The 26,829-nt window shown below is 40.4% G+C and overlaps 1 protein-coding gene across 5 annotated transcripts in view; it reads right to left on the bottom strand.

Moving 5' to 3' along the window:
* Positions 1-14,066: 14,066 nt before the first annotated feature.
* LOC125905867 (uncharacterized) overlaps positions 14,067-26,829 on the bottom strand; it is a 47,383-nt gene continuing 34,620 nt past the window's right edge. For all 5 annotated transcript variants that reach the window (XM_049604161.1, XM_049604160.1, XM_049604159.1 and 2 more), the window contains one exon: positions 14,067-14,578. In XM_049604161.1, the coding sequence (XP_049460118.1) occupies positions 14,450-14,578 (129 nt within the window). In that variant the 3' untranslated portion in view covers positions 14,067-14,449. The remainder of the gene's footprint in view (positions 14,579-26,829) is intronic.

Below are 26,829 nucleotides of genomic sequence, written 5' to 3' on the forward strand. Positions count from 1 at the left end.
TTAAGAGGGCTATGAGAGAAAGAGAAAAGCTACCAAGAGCAAGAAGTTGGATGGATGATAGTGAGGCCACCTGCAGAGCCAATGTTAACAAAAATGGAAAAGCAGTCAGAATGATAGACAATTATGGACACAGGAAAAATGAGTGGACAGTCACCAGTCCCCACCATCCTGACTGATTTCAGGATGGTGGGCACTATCACCTGATTAAACTTACCAGAGCATCTGAAGATGAGATTGGTAAAATTAAATTTGACAGATTTATGAACATCAAACGAGTGTTAATACATGCAGCTAGCAAACAACAGCAGGAAAAGATACTCAGAATGTTGTCATTAAAAGGGAAAAGGATGAAAACTCATGTCCCAGGAACAGTGGCAAACCTGAAAGAAGTCATTCCTGAAATCCCACTAAGCACGTGAATGAAAATAAAGAGGAGGTTCAAGGAGGAAAAATAGTGGAGGCCTGAAGGATTAAGAGCAAAAGAGATGGCACTTTAAAGGAAACCCTGTCAGTAATAGTTCAGTTTGAGAAAATGTTCCCTAAATCAGTCCAAATGTTGCATGAACCACAAAGTGAGGGAATACATTCCCAAACCTCTCAGATGTCATACATGCCCAAGAATGGGGCACACAGCACAGCAGTGTAAAGCAAAGTTAAGGTGTGCAAGATGTGGAAAAAGAATAAGTGTTGTAACAGTGGAGAAAACAGTGCTGCATTTGGAAGCTGTATAGTTCAGAGAGAAGGTTGAGAAGTCCAGAGAGTTAAGATAATGATCAAAGTATCATAACACAGAGACACTAAAGAATGTAAAGGGAGGCAGGAACAAACAATACATGTCCTATTGTGGTGGCCCGAAGAAATCATGTACAAAGAAACAGTAACACATCAGAAAATCAGGCCCAAACTGACAAACCTGTGCAAAATGTTTGTGCACATACAATAAATGTAAAGTTGACACGAGCACGGTTACATGCGCACAATAATCAGATAACTGGGAATAATCAGGTAATGGTAATAATCCAATTTGACGCGTTTACGTGCACTTCAAAAATCTGATAATCAGAAAAACCTGGTTTACATGATTCAGTTCTTCAGTTGGATTTCTCCTCAAGTACATGACATAAAACTCAAACTTCCTGTTACAGTAGGTACTCATATCCTTGAAAAACCTCGAAAAGTACGCAAGTCATATATTTGCAAAATAAAGCACTCACCATGCTGACGGCTTATATTCTTACAGTACTGTTTTTTTTTTTATCATTAAATACATGTGAGAGCATTCTAATGTGTAGTTTATCAATGTGGAGCCAATTTTACATACTTTGGGTAGATTCGTAGTAAAAGTACTGCAAAGTGCATTATACAAGTGTATTGTATATATACTTGTCACAAAGTGCATAACATATAAGTAAGATAAAATAAAAGTGACAATTTAAACACTGAGAATATAAAAATATTATTTTATGAAAAATCTTTATCTGAAAAGAAACAAAAGTGGAGTGGAGTGGAGTAGAAAGTACAATATTTCTCTCTAAAATGTAGTGTAGTGGGAGTATAAAATAGCAAAACCCAAAAGAAACCAGATTAAAGGGTATACATGCACCAAATAATCTGACCACTGGGGAAAAAGCTAGGTGTGTTTGTCTGATTTCTCATAATCAGATAATGGCTTTTGTCTGATAAAGCCTGTCGGATTATGCTGTTTACATGACCACTTGAATAATCAGGTAACTCCAGAAATCAGATAATGATCAGTTTATTAGTGGTCAATGACACAATAGTAGTAAATAAAGTGAACTTAATAGTTTTCATCTGCACAGACCTTTAATGTTGCTTCTCAGCTGAAAAAGAGAAGTGATAGAATCTAGACTGTAGTGGAGGCAGCAGGAAAAAGATGTAAAAGCAGATCAGATGCACTGCTAGCTGCTAATGGAGCTGACAGAAATGACGTACAAAATGCGAGGATCCTCAGAGCCAAAGTCCATGAGTTCAAGAGGTATGTACATTAATTAGAAGTAGAACTTAGTTATGATCTCATTTACAGTGTTATAAGACAGGACAGACCTAACAATCAAAATGGTGGAGGGTGTGCCACTTTTGTCAAAGATGGGTGGGCCTATAGGGAGATTCCCACCCCTGAAGATATGTGTGTGTCATAGTGTGTCATTGTCTTTTTTTCCTGCAGACATTTGTCCATTGCCTCTCTGCTCCTGTCATTGTCTTGTTCTCTCTGTACTCCTTTGTCACTTTACTTTAGTGGTCCCTGATTGGACTGGACTGAACCAACTAGAGAACCAGTTATGTAAGTCAGTGAGTAAATTGTTGTACTTGATCCAGTTTAAAGGTCAACTATAGACCTTTTCATGAACCACCCCTTGGCCTTGGGGTGGGGTCATCTGTACCCTTTGACCCCCCTGACAGTGGGCTGTGGCTGAATCAAAAATGTGTGGACTTCACTGCACTTGCAGACCTCGCGGACTTGTATGGGCATGTTCACTGGAGGTCCAGGAGTGCTGAGGGCTGTCCAAATCCACAATTCAACCAGTCCACAAGGGGCCTCAAGCAGACTTTCTGCAGACTTCCAGAGAGTCCGCTTGGGGTGCAGACTTCAGCAGACTTCACTGATTTATTAACCCACAATTCATTGCAATACAGACGTGCTGATGTGGGTTTTTGATTTGTCTAAAAAAATGTATAATTGTGTAAAATAGTTATTGACAGTTAGGCCTATTAAAATGTTACTTGAATTTTGTAGGCCAGAAATAATATTATGTATGTATGTATGTTCTACAGAGATGTAAAATACATTTTTGTTCAGTCACAAAAAAGGCTATACAAGGGATTTATATCTTATTATCTGCAGGAACAGATTAATAAGCACTACTCATCAACTTATATGACATATATGAATATGACAGCAGCAACAGTTGAACATTTCCACAGCAACAAGTACAACAGTCGAGGGCTGTCTATCAGCCACTTGCAGTCTCTGCCCTTGCAGACTTGATGACGGTAAATATGTCACACTATGTACAAATGAAGTCTGCGAGGGCTCAGTCCACAAGTCCAGAGGGTGGACATTTGGATTCAGCTATTAACACTCCTGACACTCAGGAATGATCAGCCTCACCTGTGACTGAATGGAAATGGCAGTCAGTGATGTAAAACTGTTTCTTGCTGACAGACAGACTCTCTCTTACTTTGTTTCCATAAAAAATGTTAATGGTGGAAATCGCAGAACAGAAAAAAGTTGTCTGTCTTTTGTTGTTCAGACTTACAATTTACACAGCTGTATTTATTAGATGGTGAACCGGAAAACAAATAAAATATTAAAGCTGCAAGCAGCGTTGGGCGGGACTTTGGTCTCACGCCGTTTCAGCCTCCAGCTCACTTAGACAGTTAAGGACAAAAGTTTTAGACAATTTTAGACCCCTCTCCATTAGGGGTGTACTTGAATACGAATACGTTATTCATATAGGCACGAATAATGCCTTTGAAACAGATATTTTTTCTGTACAAATATACCAGTTATTATTTGGAGGGGAAAAAACATGCGCGTCATGCACTTTTTTTTTTTTAGTCATGTGGTTGAGAAATGCTGTGGTAATCAAACTAATTGAACACTGGGTATGCCTGCTTACAGTGAGACAGTAAGACACATTTTCACTCACCCGTTGTCTGCCAGATAGCCTCAAGTTGAACGGTCATCAAAGCAGCAAGTTCCCTAATCCTGTGTAGGCCTAATATTAGCTGGTCTTTTTTTGGTATGGAATTGAAAGCGCGTTCCACTGGCAGACGTTATATCCAATAATCCATTGCTGCTATCCACAGCAACCGTAGTGCTGTAACTCTAACTTGTTAGCTAGCTGCATCTTTAAAAAAAAAAAAAAAAAAAAAAAAAAAAAGACTCCTGAAATCATTCAGGAGCACGATTTAGTGAGTACAGATTTCAACCAGCAGCAGAAACAAAAGGCAAATCCTGTCGGTTGTGGGTTGAACGGAGGTCACAGACAGCAATATGGTGCACTAGTATGGCCACCGCAAGATAACGTTTATCGGCGAGCAAGAAGCCTGGCTCCAGGTCCAATAATTTCCTCTTCGCTGGTGTCATGCTCCACAGTGACTGTTAGCACCCAGCCCACTGTGGGTCTATTAGGGAATATGCTAAAATATACCAACCGCGCTTCATTATGTGTCTGGTTTATGCACTGATAAGGGACTGCTCTTAACTTATCAGAGGAGGAGGGTGACTGGTTGATTTTTATTTTATTTTGATACCCCCCTGTAGCCACAAATATTTTTCCTTGAGCTTTTCGAAGTGACTGGTGGATTTGATTTTTAAAGCTGTTTTTACTCCCAGTCCAAACTGATCATTCATTGACCCATGTTAGAGACTGACCTAAGCCTATTGCCTAACAAACCGGGCGAACTCCGGGGATTTTTCGGACCTAATTGTATTGCGGAATTTTGCACAGCGGCGACCGGACCTTTGCTCTCAAACCACAAAAAAAATGTGATGGCACAACAGTCTCCTTCAGTACATTATTCTATGCTTTCTTTTGATTTTCACATTGGCTAGTCATCCTGTTTAATTTGTCTTCTGATTAAATCGGAACGATTGAAACAAGTTGTAGGAAGCCTCTGCAAGTAATTGGTTCCTGGCAGACAGTCTGTGCTGCAATAAAATGGTTAATCAGCAGTGTTGTGCACTGTAGAGCCGATGCTGCTGGTTCTGCCGGCCTGAATAGCTGAATAGAATATAATGTCTATAGCCTTACTGTTGTGTAGGCTACAGCATTTATAGACTGAGCTGAGTAGTGATGCACGGGTCGACCCGTAACCCGTGGGACCCGCAAATGGACCTGCGGGTCGAGCAGTGATCGTCTGTTAAATCGGTCTGTAAATGATATCTTGACATTATTGGCTATTACTGTCATGGCATCCAAAGGTACTGATGTGTTGAGCAGGTGACAGTCCGCGGTCGTTTTCAAAACACACTTGTGTCACGCACTCCAAAAGAAACTTGTTGAAACTTTAAACAATAATTTATTGTACAAAACCAGGGAAACAAACGTCGACAAAAACGGTTCCATAATTCATATTAAATTCAAAAGATAATGAAAAACAGCTACAAGTTAGAGGGAATAGTGATCAAGTGGTAAAACTTGGCATTGATCCACAGCCTCAGACAGATGCGCTCAAGCGTGTCGTGCGCACAAGCTCAGTTGGTAGGATACTATATTTTCACATTTTTAACAATGCAATTTAAAAGTTTTGATTTTTATTGATAACCTACATTTACCAACAACAAAAAAGAATACATTTAGCACCAAACAAATATGTTTAAAAAAAAGTAAATAAAAAAACGAATATTGTATACCAAATTTTCATAACAAATACCTACCCATAGAAACGAATATTCGAATATCCGAATATTTGGGTACAGCCCTACTATACAGCTGACAATTTCTCCACATTTGCTCATGTTACTTTCAGAGGCACTAGCTCTCTTCCTGTTGGATTTAGATAAGGGATGTCAGTGTGTCTTGATGAGACGAACAAGCCAGTTTTGGTTTAAGCTCTAAATTTTTTAATCTTTCTACAACATTCCTACGGGCCGCTGTGGCCATTTTAGTGTGTCTAGGTGGCGCGAAGATCGTTAGGAGGTTTTGTGGCACCTCACCTGTCAGAGGCCATAAAATCTAAACTGTTCCAGTACTGACAAAGTTTTCAGAGGATCTGTTCAGCAGGGGTTGGCCTGTGATGTGTACGAGTTTGAAGCTGATACGTGAAACGGTGGGCCATTTAGTGTGTCTAGGTGGCACGAAGACATTCAGGAGGTTTTCTGGCACGTCACCTTTAAGAGGCCATAAAATCCAAACCGTTCGAGAAATGACAAAGTTGTTCGGACAGTCTGTTCAGCAGGGGTTGAGCTGTTATGTGTGCGAGTTTGAAGCCGATACGATAAACGGTGTAGGAGGAAATATTTTTTGAGAAAGAGAATTTTTGAAAAACAAGAAGTTACTTTGAAAGGGCAAATAGCACACTTCCTATTGGATTTAGGTCAGGGGTGTCAGTATGCGATTTGTAGGTCTTGATGAGACGAACAAGCCAGATTTGGTTCAATCTTTCTACGACATTCCTACGGGCAGCAGTGGCTATTTTAGTCTGTCTAGGTGGCGCGAAGATCGTCAGGTTTTGTGACATGTCACCTTGAAGAGGCCAAAAAATCCAAACCGTTTAAGTAATTACAAAGTTATGAAGAAAATCTGCTTAGCAGGAGTTGGCCTGACATGTGTGCGTGCTTGAAGCTGATACGATAAACAGTCTAGGAGAAGATCATTTTTGAAAAAAGAGCATTTTGAGGAAAAATCTTACTTTGAAAGGGAAAATAGCTCACTTCCTGTTGGGTTTAGGTCAGGGGTGTCAGCATGTGATTTGTAGGTCTCGATGAGAAGAACAAGCTACTTTTCTATGACGTTCCTATGGGCCGCAGCAGCCATTTTAGTGTGCCTAGGTGGCGCTAGAGAGCCCATTTTGGCACTTCTGGGGTTAATTTTTTCATTTTATCATAACGGGCCCTTGCACCTTCACGCAACTCGGGGGTGCTGGCAGGATGCTGGATGAAGTCGCAGTTCACACCGCATGCAGGACTGAGATGCTGAAATGACCTATTTTACAATTTGTACTACATCCTGTTTTCCACGACAGGGTACTGGAGAACGCATAATATGTTGTGTTTTTGTGCATCAAATATAGACCACAGCATGTAAATTCCAGGTACATAAAAAGATAAATGTCTGAAAAGATGTACTTAGTGTTGGCAGTAGATGGCACTATATGTATGACTGAATATTTTCATATGGATGTGTTCCAGGTGGGATGATTATCAAATTTGTTAAGTGTGGTGCAGATTGGACCATTTACTCTGAAGTTATAGCAATTTTGTTTTTCAAGGCGAGACATTAAAACCTGATGCCGAACCACGCGCACACCCTTCAATGCTGACCCTGGAGAATGCACTGATGATAAGTCATGTTTTTGTGTATCAAATATTAAATTTCACATAAATCAAAAGATAAATGTCTGAAAAGACGTACTTCCTGTTACCAGTAGGTGGCGCTATGTGTAGTATCAAATATTGGCATAGATGTGTTCAGGGTGGGACTGTCATCAATCTTGTGAAGTTTGGGAAAGATTGGACAATGTATGCAGGAGTTATAAAGTTCTTCCTGTTTTGTGGCGGTACACCAAAGTTTGACGCCTTGCCACACAGTTTGACAAAATTCAAGCTGGTAATAACTTTTCTTCAAGAAAAAGTTTCATGAGTTTTTGAGTGTGCTAAGCCCCCCATATGAGCAATTTATTTTGAGGAAGAAGCAGCAGAAGAAGCAGAAGCAGAAGAAGCAGCAGAAGAAGCATGAGTTGTAAGTTAAAACAAATATTGCGAACATTTGAAAGGAACTGGCGATTAACCAAACTGGAAGAATCTCGTTTAGTCTGGGCAGACAGTCTCAAAACGTATAAGAGGGGCCTCTTCAATATCAGACCAAACTATTACTCAGCTTTAATAGAAGAAAATAAGAACAACCCCAGGTTTCTTTTCAGCATTGTAGCCAGGCTGACTGAGAGTCACAGCTCTATTGAGCCTTGTATTCCTTTAGCCCTTAGAAGTAATGATTTTATGAGCTTTTTTAATGACAAAAATTCTAACTGTTAGAGGCAAAATTCATGACCCCCTATCCTCAGACAGTACCTATCTACCCTCAAACACAGCTGTAAGACCTAATATATATTTAGATTCCTTCTCCCCAGTTTCTCTTCAAGAATTGACAGCAGTGATTTCTTCATCTACATCATCAACGTGTCTCTTAGACCCCATCCCAACTAGGCTACTTAAGGAAGTCGTACCTTTATTTAACACTCACTTATTTGACATGATTAATATATCTTTATCAACAGGCTATGTACCACAGTCTTTTAAGGTAGCTGTAATTAAACCTCTCCTAAAAAAGCCCACCCTGGATCCAGAGGTGTTAGCCAACTATAGACCAATATGTAATCTTCCCTTTCTTTCAAAGATCCATGAGAAAGTAGTCACAGACCAGCTGTGTCATTTTCTCCATGATATTAATTTATTTGAGGAATTTCAGTCAGGATTTAGAGTGCATCATAGCACTGAGACAGCACTAGTTAAAATTACAAATGATCTTTTGATTGCTTCAGACAAAGGACTTGAAGGACTTTTACTAGATCTTAGTGCGACATTGAACACAGTTGACCATCAAATTCTACTACAGAGAATGGAACATTTAATTGGCCTAAAAGGTTCTGCACTAAGCTGGTTTAAATCTTATTTATCTGATCGTTTTCAGTTTGTTAATGTTCATGATGAATCACCCTTACGTACTAAAGATTGTTTTGGAGTTCCACAAGGTCCTGTGCTCAGACCAATCCTATTCACTCTATATATGCTTCCTTTAGGTAACATCATTAGAAATCACTCTGTAAATTGCCATTGTTATGTGGATGATACTCAATTGTATTTATAGATGAAGGCAGAAGAAACTAATCAAGTAACTAAACTTCATAATTGCCTTAAAGACATTAAAACCTGGATGAGCACCAATTTCCTGATGTTAATTCAGACAAAACTGAAGTTGGCCCCAAACAACTCAGAGACTCTATCTGACGACATAGTTTCTCTGGCCTCTAGCACTACCGTAAGAAACCTCGGAGTAATATTTGACCAAGATTTGTCTTTTTAATTCTCATTTAAAACAAATCTCACAGACTGCATTTTTTCATCTGCGTAATATTGTGAAAATTAGGTCCATCCTGACCCAAAAAAGATGCAGAAAAATTGGTCCACGGTTTCGTTACCTCTAGGCTGGATTACTGTAACTCCCTATTATCAGGTAGCTCTAATACGTCGCACGTGTACTAACAGGAACTAAGAAACGAGATCATATTTCTCCTGTTTTAGCTTCTCTGCACTAGCTCCCTGTGAAATCCAGAATTGAATTTAAAATCCTACTGTTAACTTATAAAGCTCTAAATGGTCAGGCTCTGTCATATCTTAGAGAGCACCAGAACACTGCGCTCTGAGAATGCAGGGTTACTCGTGGTCCCTAAAGTCTCCTCTCCTGTGGAATCATCTTCCTGTTGCAGTCCGGGAGGCAGACACCGTCTCCACATTTAAGACTAGACTTAAGACTTTCCTCTTTGATAAAGCTTATAGTTAAGGCCGAATCAGGCTTGCCTTGTACCAGCCCCTAGTTAGGCTGACTTAGGCCTAGTCTCCCGGGGGACCCCCTATAATACACCGGGCACCTTCTCTCCTTCTCTCTCTCTCTCTCTCATGTCCTGTTACTGCATCTTGCTAACTCAGCCATACTGCATGTCACTAACTCGGCGTCTTCTCCAGAGCCTTTGTGCTCCACTGTCTCGCAGGTTAACTTATATCGCAGCGGTACCTGGATAGTGTGACATGTGTGGTTGTGCTGCCGTCGTGGTCCTGCCAGATGCTTCCTGCTGCTGCTGCTATCATTAGTCATACTTCTACTGTTATTGTACACATACGATTATTGTCACATATGTATACTATCAGATATTGATATATTTTCAACATATTGTACCAAAATAACCTGTAATAATAATTATATTACTTTCATTATTGCTGTTGTAAGCTACTGTCATTACCGTCTGTCCTGCATCTCTCTCTGTCTCTGTCTCATTGTGTCATACGGATTACTGTTAATTTATCATGTTGATCTGTTCTGTACGACATCTATTGCACGTCTGTCCATCCTGGAAGAGGGATCCCTCCTCAGTTGCTCTTCCTGAGGTTTCTACTGGTTTTTCCCCCGTTAAAGGGTTTTTTTGGGGGGAGTTTTTCCTTATCCGCTGTGAGGGTCCTAAGGACAGAGGGATGTTATATGCTGTAAAGCCCTGTGAGGCAAATTGTGATTTGTGATATTGGGCTTTATAAATAAAATTGATTGATTGATTGAAGAAGCAGCAGAAGAAGCAGCAGAAGCAGAAGATTCCCATTTGAAAACAACTTTATTTGTGAGACATTCTGATAGTTGGTTAAAAACCTATTTCAGAATAAATTAATCAAACATTAATATTTCCACATATACACAAATCACACAAAACCTAAAAAATCACATCTACATCTACCTTTCTAAAAATTCAGCCCCAAAGAGCTATTCTCCCCCAGTGAGCACAGAACCTGCCTAACAGCCCATACAGCTCTAAAACCATTCAAATTATTGGTCAGTTTATAAAATGCATGTTTGACCCTCAGACGAGCTGTTACCAAACCCTTCAGACAGAGCACTGCATCAGTCCAGCCCACTCCAACAAGATTATTTTTCTGGCTTTTCCTAATCTCTAATTTAGCATTTGCAAAAATGAGATTCATTAAAACCAGAATCTGCATTCTTTTTGGAGTGTATTTTGGCCCTCCCCAGAAGAAAAAGAAACAGAAGAGGCAGAAGAAGAGGAAGAAGAAGACAAAGAAGGAGGAGGAGGAGAAGAAGGAGAAGGAGGAGCTGGCTCTCATGTGCCATGTGCTTGTGGAGTGGTTGTTTTGTTTCCCTAATGTATGAATCTGTGCACTCCTGGCTGCACTGAACTGCATACACTACATTACTCTGCTTATGTCTCAGTGTTTTGTCCTTGGGGTGGACAAGTTTCTGCCCCCTACGACTTTGTAAGGGTCCACACCCACACAGGGTTTAAAGCCTGCAACTCCGTACCAGTCATTTAGAACTGAAGAAGCTTCTTGTACTTATGATTACCATGACTGTAGCCTGCAGTCATTTTACTATCGTGAATATAATATGTTAGAGTCTACAATGGATGCAGTTAGTACTTAGTGTAAAACAACAGCAGCAGAGCTGTCAGGGTTGACTCAGTGAAAAGCAGTTTGTTTTATTTCCATGGTAACAGATATTTGAGTAAGAGGGTCAAAGTTCAGGGCGTACTGTTATGAGAAAATAGTAAGTCACAGTTGTGTTCATACTGCATCCAACAGTATGTACTTTTCAAGGGCAGTTGCAGTCCCTACTGAAAGTAAAAAGAAAAAGTAAGTGATTCAGAGCGCACCCACTAAATCTATTTCTGGCGTACTATATAGTATGGTAGTATGGGTATTGGAACGCACAGAAGAGCTTAGAGACAGTCTTTGAAATGGCACAACAGAACGACTCGAGAGGCGCAAGGAAATTACAACAAAGAGACATGAGATGTACCTTAGGTCTGGGGGAGTAAAGAGGCAATAACCTAGTTGGCAAAGTGAAAGACAGCTGCTCTCATCAGGGAGGAAACAGCTCATCACTTAATGTCATCATCAGATGGAGAATGAAGTTGACTGATTCACACCTAGTAAACTTCGATAAGGTTTTGTATTGGTAGATAGTTTGTCAGGAATATGGGCTACCATGGATTGGGGTGTTTTGTGCCAAGTTGAAGTCACCGGGATACATGCCCTCCAGTCAGACCAGGGCCCAGTATTTCAAAACTGGTAATCTGGATCAGAATAATCCGGATAATGAAATCCTTCTTTTCTCAGTCAGGGATCAAGGTGATCCTGCTGACTTTATCTGGGTATTTCAAAACATTGGCAGGGTGGATCACTTTGATCCCAATCTGAATGGATATGGATTTCCAAATCTCACGACTCCGCCCCCGGATCTAAAACGTTTCCCCTTTGGGGGCGTGGCTTTCAGATTATGACCCGCTGTGCTCTGTCTCCACGGCGGAACACTTCATGAAAGGAGCAGTTGGTAGCACAGCTTTCGCATCAAAATGTAAGTATACCGTTGTCTAATGTGTAGCGTTTTTAAGACCATACGAAGGCCACTCACCATCTCATGTGAGCCAGCTATTTGAATTGTCACCTACTTAAAATGTGGGCGTACCGATCTCTAATTGAGCCGAGGTCATGCTAACGGTAGCTAACGCGGCTCCATTGACTTGCATGTTAAGTAGCTAGCAGGCTAGCTGACTTTGTTGATGTATTTTGCGGTCTGTGGTTTAATTTAAAAGGTAATTAATCTGAAATACGTCATACATCAACTCTTTACACACCAGCCTGTTCAGAGTTTAACGTTATGTTATTGCCAACACAGCGGATTTTTTATTTTTATTTTTTTACATGTGTGCAGAGCAGACTGCTGCAGTATTGGAAAAATACACAGTACTAGTATGAATTTTGTGGTTCATTCAGAAGTGTCAGAGGATTGAGTTTGGGCATGCTACAGTAATGCTGATGATATGCTATTCTGTAACGTTACTTAAACAATTTCTCTGACTATTGTGGATTCCTGACAATGATAAAGATATGCTCATACACACTCTACTTCTACCTTCAGAATACACTCACACCCATGGACCACTCAGCAATGCCACTGCTAATGAAGACAACAGGTCGAGTGCTGGAAATCCCTGGAAATGTATCCCCTTTTGTAGAAGGCTCCCACTAAACATATAGCACTATAGCATCTGATTTGATGAAGTAAAATAATCACAAACACTTCCTGAAATACATTGCTGCATGTTATAAAATCACAGTCAAGCACTTCCCAGGCATTTTAAAGGTGCATTTTCAAGCTTATCTGAATTAAGTAAAATTTATCTTCATTAAATCAGAAGCATGAAAATATACATTGAAAGTGCTTAAATGTGATTTAAATTGAGACATACAGCAATGTTTTTTCAGGACATAGTTGAGCTATTACTTTTCCTCCCTCAAACATGTGATGTAACATTGGAAAAATGCAAGTGCACACATATCATTTGTTTCTAATTGCCTTTTTAGTACTTTGTTTGAATTGCCATGTGCTTATTATGTTAATCCCTGTGTTGTTTCTTGCACTCTATGTAAAGAAAAGAATGTTCTATACAAATAAATTTGCTTTGCACTGCATTTCCTTGTCTCTGTCTGACCACAAACATATGTTGGATGTTTTGGTACAAACAGGTTACAATGTTAGGTGAAACTAGATGTTGAGAAATAGGTCTGTATTTGTTACTCTTATTTACAGCAGTTTCAGGAAGTATGGCCAAACAATATTTTTCTATGCTTGAAATTATTTACAACCAAAACACTAATTTAGATGAAGTGTAATGAACATCTTGAGTAACAATATCTATGAGAAGTGGAGCTGAGGCTTTGTCAAATCCACCTCTGAGGTGGGATCCAAATAATCCTGAAATTTGGTATCAAATTGATCCAGATCTCTGCCTTAACTTTTGAAATACCTAAATGCAGCCTTTATCTGGATTAAAGGGAGGATTGGATTACCAGAACCGAATCCTGATCCTCAGGATCAGGATCCTCTTGATCTGTGTTGAAATACCCAGTTGCCAGATCAGATCAGGATTTAATCCAATCCGGCCAGGATAATCATATCAGATAACTTTGAAATACTGGGCCCAGGAGACAGACAGCATGGTTGTTCTCTACCTGCATGCCATAAAACTGGTCTTCAAGTTGGCAGTAGGAAGGATCCTGGACACAGACATCTTCATCCTCCCTTTCCATTTGTTTCCTGGCATGATATGAGAAAGTAGGAAACCCAAAGGTCATTAGTTGACCTAGGCAACATGACAAATTCTTAATTAGACACCATTAGGGTCCTAAAAGAACAGGTTACAGAAAATGCCATATAGGTACATGGGGACCTGTTTCTCTTCCAGACTACCTGTTGGCTTTCACTTCTCTGGGTTTTTGGACCCATTCTCATCTGTGAGCACTAACCTGAGATCTGCTTTAATTTTATTATAGACAGATCACGCTTACAGCATCTATACTTAAGTTCAGCACCTGTTCTTGAGCAGATCTGATTGGCCACCCATCTCCACCCTCAAGGACCAAAAAAAAACCAACAAAAAATTAAAATGGACACCAGGAAGTATAAAAAAAATCCCTCAATCCCTTGACTGAGTTTGAAGAAAACTGGCCTCTTTGGCATGCCTTTCTATTTAAGTGAAAAACAACATTCCTGATAACATCATACAAAGATGTGTAATGACATGAAATAATGACAAACCAGTTTAAGACATAAGGAATGTAATAGAAAAAGATTTGCTTTTTATCAACAAGTTTTCTTGAATGGGTAACATTGTGTACACATTAAAAATATATCAAAATTAACACAACAGAGATGTCACACAAACATAGCAGATCTATAATATTAGTAAGTATGAAAAGATACATCTGCTTATTCAATTTGTAAAGGTGACCTGAAGCAAACACAAAGGACCTGAACGTGAACTTGGTATCTTTTCATAAAACCTCTGATGATCTACCAACACATACGATTTCTTTTCCCAGGAAAATTTAAACCCACATTCCCAACTATGCAGTATCATAGCACCAGAACAGAGTGAAGAAGAAAGAATGTTGCTGGCTTGTCCACTCTGTACTGGGTTGTTTTTACAGGTTATCCACTCCACGGATTCTCCTGGCTAGCTGAATATCACGGGGGAACACTGTGACCCGCTTGGCATGGATGGCACACAGGTTGGCATCTGAGAATAACATGACGAGAAACGCCTCTGCAGCCTGGAAGGACAAGGAGAAAAAAAAAAAAACAGGAGATGTTAAACCAAAGAAATGAACTTATTGGCATAAAAGCCGCACCAATGAATATTTCTTTAATGACAATGGTCAAAGGGGCGCTCATTGTGACTAACCCACAGACAATTATTAACTGATTCTGCAATTCCCTGCCCATTTACTGTATGGTCTCTGTCAGCCTTTCTCTGTGACAGCTATGGCTCAGCAGTTAGAGCGGGTCTTCCACTAGCTGGAAGATCAGCGGTTCGACCTCCGGCTCCTCCAGTCCACATACCTAAGTATCCTTGGGCAAGGTACTAAACCCCAAATTGCTCCCGATGGCTGAGCCATGTGTGAATGTCTCAATAACTAACTAACTAACTAACTAACTAACTAACTAACTAACTAACTAAATGAATAAATAAATAAAAAACGAGTAGCAGGTGGCACCTTGTACAGTAGCCTTGGCCACCAGTGTGTAAAGGGGTGTGTTAATGGATAAATGTGGCACATAGTGTAAAAGCGCTTTGAGTGGTTGGAAGACCAAGGCACTATAGTGCTGCAAATCCATTTACCAATGAAAAAGCATCATTTTTTTTCCCATTCATTGAATTCCATTTTGGAAAACAGTAATCCAGTTGAGACGTTATTTATTATATATACACATATATATATATATATATACAGTACAGGCCAAAAGTTTGGACACACCTTCTCATTCAATGCGTTTTCTTTATTTTCATGACTATTTACATTGTAGATTCTCACTGAAGGCATCAAAACTATGAATGAACACGTGGAGTTATGTACTTAACAAAAAAAGGTGAAGTAACTGAAAACATGTTTTATATTCTAGTTTCTTCAAAATAGCCACCCTTTGCTCTGATTACTGCTTTGCACACTCTTGGCATTCTCTCAATGAGCTTCAAGAGGTAGTCACCTGAAATGGTTTCCACTTCACAGGTGTGCCTTATCAGGGTTAATTAGTGGAATTTCTTGCTTTATCAATGGGGTTGGGACCATCAGTTGTGTTGTGCAGAAGTCAGGTTAATACACAGCCGACAGCCCTATTGGACAACTGTTAAAATTCATATTATGGCAAGAACCAATCAGCTAACTAAAGAAAAACGAGTGGCCATCATTACTTTAAGAAATGAAGGTCAGTCAGTCCGGAAAATTGCAAAAACTTTAAATGTGTCCCCAAGTGGAGTCGCAAAAACCATCAAGCGCCACAACGAAACTGGCACACATGAGGACCGACCCAGGAAAGGAAGCCCAAGAGTCACCAGGTGCTTCTGAGGATAAGTTCATCCGAGTCACCAGCCTCAGAAATCGCAAGTTAACAGCAGCTCAGATCAGAGACCAGATGAATGCCACACAGAGTTCTAGCAGCAGACCCATCTCTAGAACAACTGTTAAGAGGAGACTGTGCGAATCAGGCCTTCATGGTCAAATAGCTGCTAGGAAACCACTGTTAAACACAAGGAATGGACATTAGACCAGTGGAAATCTGTGCTTTGGTCTGATGAGTCCAAATTTGAGATCTTTGGTTCCAACCGCCGTGTCTTTGTGAGACGCAGAAAAGGTGAACGGATGGATTCCACATGCCTGGTTCCCACTGTGAAGCATGGAGGAGGAGGTGTGATGGTGTGGGGGTGTTTTGCTGGTGACACTGTTGGGGATTTATTCAAAATTGAAGGCACACTGAACCAGCATGGCTACCACAGCATCCTGCAGCGACATGCCATCCCATCCGGTTTGTGTTTAGTTGGACGATCATTTATTTTTCAATAGGACAATGACCCCAAACACACCTCCAGGCTGTGTAAGGGCTATTTGACCAAGAAGGAGAGTGATGGAGTGCTGCGGCAGATGACCTGGCCTCCACAGTCACCGGACCTGAACCCAATCGAGATGGTTTGGGGTGAGCTGGACCGCAGAGTGAAGGCAAAGGGGCCAACAAGTGCTAAACACCTCTGGGAACTCCTTCAAGACTGTTGGAAAACCATTTCAAGTGACTACCTCTTGAAGCTCATGGAGAGAATGCCAAGAGTGTGCAAAGCAGTAATCAGAGCAAAGGGTGGCTATTTTGAAGAAACTAGAATATAAAACATGTTTTCAGTTATTTCACCTTTTTTTGTTAAGTACATAACTCCACGTGTTCATTCATAGTTTGTAAATAGTCATGAAAATAAAGAAAACGCATTGAATGAGAAGGTGTGTCCAAACTTTTGGCCTGTAGTATATATATATATATATATATATATGAAAGCATAATTATAAGGCTACGAAAACCAAACGAATTTTATTTTATAGCGATTATACAGTTGTATAAACATATTAATGAATAGAATATTCAGATTCAGATTCAGATTGACAATAAACCATGCTAAATATTACACACTGGCCCTTTAAACCTTTACTAAGATTTTTTTGTTGCTTTATTAAGATTCAAACATACTTTATTATGCATTTATTAACAGTTAACTATGCACTTATTAACAGTTAACTATGCTTTTTTTTGCAGCTACCAGATCTAAAGCAAGAACAGTGCCTTATTAAGCTTAATAAATCCTTTATTATGCACTTATTAACAGTTAACTATGCTTTTTGCAGCTACCGGATCTAAAACGAGAACAGTGCCTTATTAAGCTTAATAAATCTTTTATTATGCACTCATTAACAGTTCATTCTGGAATGAGCACTACATGTGGTCAAGGTTGATAAAATGTGAAGAAACAATTGCATAACAATATAATGTTTCAGCGGTGAAACACAAAAACACACTTTAACACAGCTCTTTTGAAAATTTGTTTTTTTTGTTGTCATCATTTATGCATGTATGGCAGCCACAAAGAGAATATTTTATAAATCATTGCCAATAATAAAAGAAAAAAAAGGACTATTTTGGACTCACTGCCAGTCTGTAGGTATTTGCCAGGCTACTTAACCTATATATACATTCCCAAAGGCCTTGAAAACTGCGGTCATAAAGCCTCTCCTAAAGAAGAGCAGTCTTGATGCCACAGTACTGAACAACTACCGGCCCATTTCAAATCTGCCATTTTTAGGCAAAGTCCTTGAGAAAGTTGTTTACCAACAGCTTACTGACTTTCTCCTAAAGAACAACTCCTTTGATGTTTTCCAGTCAGGTTTCAGACCCCATCACAGCACTGAGACCGCTCTTATTAAGGTGACAAATGACATCCGCCTGAACACTGACGCAGGCAAAGTCTCAGTTTTAGTCCTGCTAGATCTGAGTGCTGCTTTTGACACTGTCGATCATGAGATCCTTTCACAGAGACTAGAGGACTGGGTGGGCATCTCTGGCACTGCCCTAAATTGGTTGAAGTCCTATCTAGAAGACAGGAAGTACTTTGTTGAAATTGGTAACTGTGTCTCAGACCACATGGCCTTGACCTGTAGGGTGCCCCAAGGGTCAATCCTGGGACCCCTTCTGTTCAATCTCTACATGCTGCCTTTAGGCCAGTTAATACAAAGTAATAATGTGTCCTACCACAATTATGCAGACGACACTCAGATCTATGTCTCACTGACAGCAGGTGAATATGGACCAGTGGATTCACTCTGTCACTGCATCCAACAGGTCAGTGTGTGGATGCAAAACAACTTTCTCCAGCTAAATTCAAACAAGACTGAAGTCATCGTATTTGGTCCACAGAAACAAAGAGAAAGTGTCAGCAGTCACCTCCAGTCTCTCTAAAACCTACAAATCAGGCTAGAAATCTTGGGGTAATAATGGACTCAGACTTGAACTTTAACAGCCACATCAAATCAATAACATCAGCAGCTTTTTACCATCTAAAAAACATTGCCAAAATCAAAGGTATAGTGTCTAAACCTGACTTGGAGAGACTTATCCATGCATTTGTCTCTAGTAGGTTAGACTACTGTAACGGCCTGCTCACTGGCCTCTCCAAACAGGCTGTAAGACAGCTGCAGTACATCCAGAATGCTGCTGCTCGGGTCCTGACCAGAACCAGGAAGTACGAGCACATTAGTCCTGTGCTCAGGTCTCTACACTGGCTTCCTGTGGCTCAGAGAATAGACTTTAAAGCAGCTCTGCTTGTGTACAAGTCTCTCCACGGCCTAGCACCAAAGTACATCTCTGACATGTTAGTGCCATATGAACCATCTCGGACTCTGAGGACCTCAGGGACCGGCCTCCTGCTGGTGCCCAGAGTCAGGACTAAACATGGGGAATCAGGATTCCAGTTTTATGCAGCTAAAATCTGGAACAGTCTTTCTGAAGATGTGAGACAAGCCTCTACTCTGACAATGTTCAAATCTAGGCTCAAAACAGCTCTATTTCACTGTGCATATGACTGAAAGGATCTTGCACTCTTCTCTTTTAAAGTTTATTTTATAATGATTATTTATGTTTTTATTTTGTATTGTGATTTTAATGCATTTTCTTGTTCTGCAAAGCACTTTGAATTACTTTGTGTACGAATTGTGCTCTACAAATAAACTTGCCTTGCCTTGCCTATAGCATGCTGCCCCACATTGATTCCAGTGTGCATTCATGAAAGACTGGATTGCATTTAATTGAAATAATAAAGAAAGAAAAATAACACAAAACAATTACACAAGTACTCCTTTCTAGCATAGACTGTAAAAAGTGGACGTAACTACCATGACATCACCCACTGGTTTGTAACATACAAACATACAACAATTAATTGGCAGATTATCACAGTGACAACACCATTAGACAGTATTCTAAAAAGTGAAAATACTTTGAAAGGATCCTGTATCTTAAATTGAACTTAGTTCAAAAGCATGTTTGCCTGGAAGTTGTTCATTACACTACATGAGCGGTTTCCTTTTTTTGCTTTATTGGTTTGCATCATCACAACAGTATGGGAGAGGAAGAATCGGTGGCACTTGGAGAAGATGGAAATGGGTGTTCGGCATGCTTGGTGTGCAGAGGAACAAGAGAGCAAAGCCAGTGCTGCACCTTGTAGAAAGAAGAGGTCGACAAGACCTTCTCCCACTCATTGCACACCACGTCAGGATAGGATCATCCATCATTAGCGATAAATGGCGTGCTTATCGTGCCCTACCTGCGCTCGGCTACAATCACATGACTGTAAATCATACAATACAATATATAGCATACCTCAATGTTGAATGTACCTCAATGTTGAAAGTATTAATGATTGTACTTATATATTCTTATTTTCAACGGCCTGTTTTAGGCAATGTTTTATAAAATGTTCTCTTTGCCATTCATGCATAAATGATAACAAAAAAAAAATTTTTTTTCAAAAGAACTGTGTTAAAGTGTGTTTTTGTGTTTCACCGCTAAAACATTATATTGTTATGCAATTGTTTCTTCACATTTTATCAACCTTGACCACATGTAGTGCTCATTCCAGAATGAACTGTTAATAAGTGCATAATAAAGGTTTTATTAAGCTTAATAAGGCACTGTTCTCGCTTTAGATGCGGTAGCTGCAAAAACCATAGTTAACTGTTAATAAGTGCATAATAAAGGATTTATTAAGCTTAATAAGGCACTGTTCTCGCTTTAGATCCGGTAGCTGCAAAAAGCATAGTTAACTGTTAATAAGTGCATAGTTAACTGTTAATAAATGCGTAATAAAGTATGTTTTAATCTTAATAAAGCAACAAAAAAATCTTAGTAAAGCTTTAACAATGACATAATATGTAAGTTAGTTAAACTCAATAAATGTGTTTGTAATGCTATTATAAACAATTGTAAGAATCTCATAAGGCTTTTATTAACGTTCTTAAGCAGTCTATAAACTGTTTCTTTTAAGTGCTTATAAATGTCTTATAATCTAACAATTAACATGTTTATAATGCTATTATTAACACTTAAATAGTCTTATTAAACATTTAATGTTAATAAGCATCTTATAAGGAGTTATAAGTGCCTTATTACATATTAACTAACACTTATTACAAGGACCTTAAAATAAAGCGCTTCCAAATGTTTTTTTCCCACTCATTTTTCATAACCGTTTATGATTTCAAACAGTCCTAGTTCCTACACATTTTTCATTTCAAATTTCCAGACTTGTCTGAAGATTTTTCAGATCATATTTGACATCTGAGTACAAATAGCCCAAGGTAATTACCTCCCCCACAGAAGTGACCTAATAAATGCCATGAATCTTAAAATTCAAAAGATGGGAGTAAAGTTAACTAGTGCCAAAGATTAGTCAATTTAAAATTACAATGTCTCCATATACAATCCACATTCACCAGTACCAGGAACCCTCTGGGGTAGTCTACACATGTCGTTGCTCAAACATGATACAGAGAGCAGTTGATTGAGAGCTCTCATTTACATAAATCATGTAGTTTTGGGAATATATCCATGCATCCTTGGATATAATAAAAGACACAACTATTGGCTTGGCCTCTCTACGAGTGTCCTTCCATTTCTGTAAATAAATGGTTTTAATAAAATCCAACTGTTAACATGTAGTATGATCCATTCTAACTATGTAGGCTATTATGTTCCAAATAACTGCCAAAAGATGGTAGCTAGGTACTGCAGCTTTACATACTGAATATTGTTGTTTCTAATAATAATAATAATAATAATAATAATAATAATAATAACAACAACAATAAATTTTATTTGAAGGTGCCTTTCTTGGCACTCAAGGACACTGTACAGATACACAAAATGACATTAAAAGGAAAAAAAAACACAATAGAAAGTAACAGAGCAATTGGCATCAGATGGAATAGGCAGTTTTAAACAAATGTGTTTTGAGTTGTGATTTGAAATGGGGGAATGAATCGATGTTTCTGAGTTGGGGTGGTAATGAATTCCAGAGACAGGGAGCAGAGCGGCTGAATGCTCTGCTCCCCATGGTGGTGAGATGGGCAGAGGGGACAGACAGGTGTGTGGAGGAAGAGGATCTGAGGGAGCGGGAGGAAGTGGGAACATGGAGTAGGTCGGACAGATATGGGGGGCAAGGTTGTGGATGGCCTTGAATGTTAACAGGAGGACTTTAAATTGAATACAGAACTGAACCAGGAGCCAATGGAGCTGTTGGAGGACAGGAGTGATGTGGTGGATGGAGGGGGTTTGAGTAATGATACGGGCAGCTGAGTTCTGGACCAGTTGAAGTTTATGGAGGGATTTGTGAGGGAGGCCGAAGAGGAGAGAGTTACAATAACCGGGACGTGACGAGGCTGTGGACAAGGATGGCGGCAGTGTGGGGGGTGAGGGAGGGGCAGAGACGATTGATGTTTCGTAGGTGGAAGTAGGCAGACCGGGTAATGTTATTGATGTGGGATTGAAAGGATAGTGTGCTGTCAAGGATGACAACCAGACTCTTAACCTGCGGGGAGGGTGAAACGGAGGAGTTATCAATAGTGAGAGAAAAGCTGTCGGTTTTAGTCTTTCAAAAAAAGTTGGGACCCTGTGTAAAACACAAGGACAGAATGCGATGATTTGTAAATCCTATCCAACATATATTCATGCAGTACAGAAACAAGACATTTAATGTTCAAACTGACAACTGACAACAATGGTTTTGAAAATATACACTCGCTCTGAATTTGATTCTTGTAATCCATTATAATAAAGTTGGAACCACCCGGCAAACTTTAAGCATTATAGTAGTATATCAATAAAAGGCCTCAGAATTCATCATGGAAAGAAGTGTGTGGCAAAGAAAGGACAGAGTAGCCGCACTGATCAGTACTTCCTAAGGTCCCGTTTATACAATAACGATTTCAAATGAATACGGTAAATTTTAGTTGCATTTTGGCTGATCGTTCACACGACAGCGGCGTTTTAGGTGCCTGAAAACACAACATTTTGAAAACGGGTTCCAGAGTGCAATTTTTTGGAAACAGCAGCATCTCCACTGTTATGTAAACTTGCATATGCAGTTCCTCTGAAAACGGAGACTTTTCGCACATGCGCATTACGGTTCCAGTCACTAGGCATGCACAAGAAAGTTGACCATCATAACAACAACGCTGAGCTCTGTTTGTGCTGCTCACCCTGTTGACCCTGACCTCGTCGTCCATCCAGACAAAGTTATCTGTGGATGCTTTCGGCATTGCTTTGGTTTGTAATCACCACGTTGTAGAGGAAGGCGCTTCAGCACAGGTGCATGGCGTCATGCCGTGGTGTTGCTTTGCAAAATTACACTGCCACCCATTGGCCTGGCGTGCATACTACAGCATTTCCAGTAGATTTTGCGGCTCCGTGTGAACGAGGATCATTTCAATAACGTTGTCGTATAAACGCAGAAGGTTTTTAAAATGCAAAGGACAGACTTTTCCGTTTTTAGAGAAGCAGGTTAAGAGCAGTTGAGAAGCAGGCTAGCAGCTCTTAGAAGGGCAGAGCATCTCAGGAGAAAGAGGAGGAAGAAGGAATATGTAAGGACAGCTTTATTCAGGGACCCTTTTAAGTTTGTTAAGGATTGTTTAGCCAGGGAAAGGCAGGGCAGCTTTAAGCAGCAAGGCTAGAGGTTGAAGAATATTTGAGAAATACAGTACAGGCCAAAAGTTTGGACACACCTTCTCATTCAATGCGTTTTCTTTATTTTCATGACTATTTACATTGTAGATTCTCACTGAAGGCATCAAAACTATGAATGAACACATGTGGAGTTACGTACTTAACAAAAAAAGGTGAAATAACTGTAAACATGTTTTATATTCTAGTTTCTTCAAAATAGCCACCCTTTGCTCTGATTACTGCTTTGCACACTCTTGGCATTCCCTCCATGAGCTTCAAGAGGTAGTCACCTGAAATGGTTTTCCAACAGTCTTGAAGGAGTTCCCAGAGGTGTTTAGCACTTGTTGGCCCCTTTGCCTTCACTCTGCGGTCCAGCTCACCCCAAACCATCTCGATTGGGTTCAGGTCCGGTGACTGTGGAGGCCAGGTCATCTGCCGCAGCACTCCATCACTCTCCTTCTTGGTCAAATAGCCCTTACACAGCCTGGAGGTGTGTTTGGGGTCATTGTCCTGTTGAAAAATAAATGATCGTCCAACTAAACGCAAACCGGATGGGATGGCATGTCGCTGCAGGATGCTGTGGTAGCCATGCTGGTTCAGTGTGCCTTCAATTTTGAATCCATTCAGGTGACTACCTCTTGAAGCTCATGGAGAGAATGCCAAGAGTGTGCAAAGCAGTAATCAGAGCAAAGGGTGGCTATTTTGAAGAAACTAGAATATAAAACATGTTTTCAGTTATTTCACCTTTTTTTGTTAAGTACATAACTCCACGTGTTCATTCATAGTTTTGATGCCTTCAGTGAGAATCTACAATGTAAGTAGTCATGAAAATAAAGAAAACGCATTGAATGAGAAGGTGTGTCCAAACTTTTGGCCTGTACTGTACATATTCAGATTTAGAGAAGAACAGGATAGTGGGTTTTCCACCGGATATGCCTCCATTAGGAAGGATACAGCATGAGATGGATGTCAGGCGACCTAGGTGATAGGAAGTTCAGGAGGTGGTCAGGTGTGCAAAGGCTTCTTCGGCCCCAGGGCCTAATGGAGTCCCCTACCGGGTTTGTAAAAGTGCCCCTGATATCCTTAAATTTTTGTGGAAACAGCTAAGAATAGTTTGGGAGAAACAAATTATCCCAAGAGCATGGCGTAGGGCAGGGTGTGTCCTCATTCCTAAGAAGAAGGAGTCCGTAGACCTTCCGGATGATTTCTCTCTTGAATGTAGAGGGGAAGACTTTCTTTAGTGTAGTAGCGCAGAGATTAGCTAGCTACTTGGAAAGGAATAGCTTAGTAGATACTATGGTGCAGAAGGCAGGAATACCAGGTTGTGCAGGGTGTTTAGAACATACTAGCATGATCTGGCATCAGATTCAGGCAGCAAAGATTAAAAAAAAGGGACCTGCATGTAATATTTTTAGATCTTGCAAATGTGTTTGGTTCAGTACCACACAGCCTGATTTGGAGTGCATTTGACTACTTCAAAGTGCCACAGGTAGTTGCTACCTTAGTGAAAGCATATTTTCAGGATATTAGGTTGTGTCTAAGTACGGCAGGTTTCACAACAGGTTGGCAGAGGCTAGAAATAGGTATTATGGCAGGGTGTACAATTTCTCTATTAGCATTTACTATGGCAATGGAAGTCATCAGGGCTTCCAAGTGGGTGGTAGGTGAGGAGAGATGACAGAACAGGGTGCATCTTCCACCAGTTAGGGCTTACATGGATGACATGACACTGGTGACCACAACAATGCCATGCACAAAGAGGCTACTAGAGAAGGTAAATAAGAACCTCAAATGGGCCAGCATGAAGATCAAGTCTAGTAAGTCTAGAAGCATCTCAATACGTAGAGGGAAGTTAAGTGATAGGAAGTTTGTCATAGATGATGAGGAAATCTCAACAATTAGGGAAAAGTCAGTAAAGAGTTGAATGATGAGAAACAGGTGGTTAAATTTAGAAAAGATGTGGCTGAAGGACTGAATAGAACAGATAAATCAGAACTTCCAGGTAAGTTGAAGTTGTGATGTTTGCAGTTTGGGCTATATCCTAGGTTAATGTGGCCACTGTCACTTTATGAAATTCCAATATCCATTGTGGGGAGAATTGAAAGGTCGGTTAGCTCCTATATTAGGAAGTGGTTGGGCGCTCCTAGGTGTCTAAGTAGTGTTGCATTGTATGGAAAAGCGATACTTCAGCTGCCAGTATCTAGTTTAACAGAGGAATTTAAATGTACCAAGGTCAGGACAGAGCTTTTGTTATCTGGGAGTAAGGACGTGGTAGTTAGGAGTGTGGTTCCAAATCCAACCAAGGAGAGGAAATGGAACCCAAGATCAGCAGTTCAGGAGGCAGGGGCAGCTCTTAGGCATGCAGAGATTGTAGGTAATATTCAGTTTGGCCGGGGAGGCCTGGGGCTTGGCTCAGGCAAACCATTATGGAATAAAGCAGGTCTTAAAGATAAAAGAAAGCTGGCTGTGGAACAGATACGTGGACAGGAGGAGATATTAAGGGGTGCAAAGGTAGTGGCCCAGGCTAAGCAGGGACAGTGGCTGAACTGGGAAAGTGTAGAGAAGAAGAACCTTAGTTCGAGGGACCTGTGGAGTATGGAGGAGAATCGTATTAGATTCCTGGTAGGGGCTACATACGATGTGTTACCAACCCCCAAGAGCCTAAAACTGTGGGTAAATGGGGACCCATCATGCCCATTGTGTTCAGGTACCGTAACCTTAAAGCATATTTTGTCAGGCTGTAAAGTTAGCCTGTCACAAGGCCAATAAACATGGTAACATAACCAGGTGTTGAAAAGTTTAGCTGCAGGCATCAAAGGGAAACGAAGACAGGTAAATTCAGAAGGTTTTAAGAATAGGACTTTAGCAATTCAGTTTGTCTGTGAGGGAGAGAAATACAGAAGTGATAAGTTAGTAAGGAGGCAACGGTGTGGCCGCCTAGAATGTGCTTGTGATTGGGAAATGCAAGTAGATTTAGGGGGGAAGCTAGTTGTTCCCCAGGAAATAGTTTGTACCAAGCAGAGGCCTGACATAATGTTGTGGTCAGTGAGTCAACGGATAGTTTATTTCATTGAGCTGACAGTTCCTTGGGAAGACTCAGTGGAATAAACCTATGAAATAAAAAAGCTTAGATATGCAGACTTAGGAGCAGAAGCTGAGCAGCGAGAGTGGAAAACTAGGATTTGTCAGGGGATTCATAGCAAGATCAGCTGTCTTGCTCCTGGGGGAACTTGGAGTGCTGGGACAGAGTTTGGGGAAGACAGTGAAGGAAATGTCAGATGAAGCAGCTAGATCTAGTCAGTTGATCTGGATACGGAGGAATAATGTCAGTTGGGGGCCAGCAGGGGGACCTACTGAGCAGGGTATATAACTCCTTGAGATCAGGTGGACAGATCCACCAATCAGTCCTCTCAGGAGAAAATCCAGGAAGAGGAAGGTTATTTAAGTGTGGGAGTGGCCTATTTGAATCCCTTTTGTTTGAGACCATGCTGCAAGGTGAGTGTGTTTGCTGATATTGTGAGTTTATCTTCTCTATCTCCTTTAACTTTAGCTTATATTGGAGTTATGCTATGCAGCGTGTGAAATTCATGTGTGAGTATGTGAATGTGCTAGGAAAGGTAGTATCGGCACGGTCACTATCTGGAGCTCGCATAAACGGAGCCTGGGTTTGTTGAAGGTGATGTTTGGGTTGAGATAGCCATGTGTAAGTAAGGTATAGGAGGTTGTTGGGTCAGGGCGGGGAGCAGTGAGAGCTGGCATTAGGGGAGTGTCTCTG

This window comes from Epinephelus fuscoguttatus, linkage group LG18 (genome assembly GCF_011397635.1).
Source record: "Epinephelus fuscoguttatus linkage group LG18, E.fuscoguttatus.final_Chr_v1".
In the NCBI taxonomy this organism is placed as follows: domain Eukaryota; kingdom Metazoa; phylum Chordata; class Actinopteri; order Perciformes; family Serranidae; genus Epinephelus; species Epinephelus fuscoguttatus.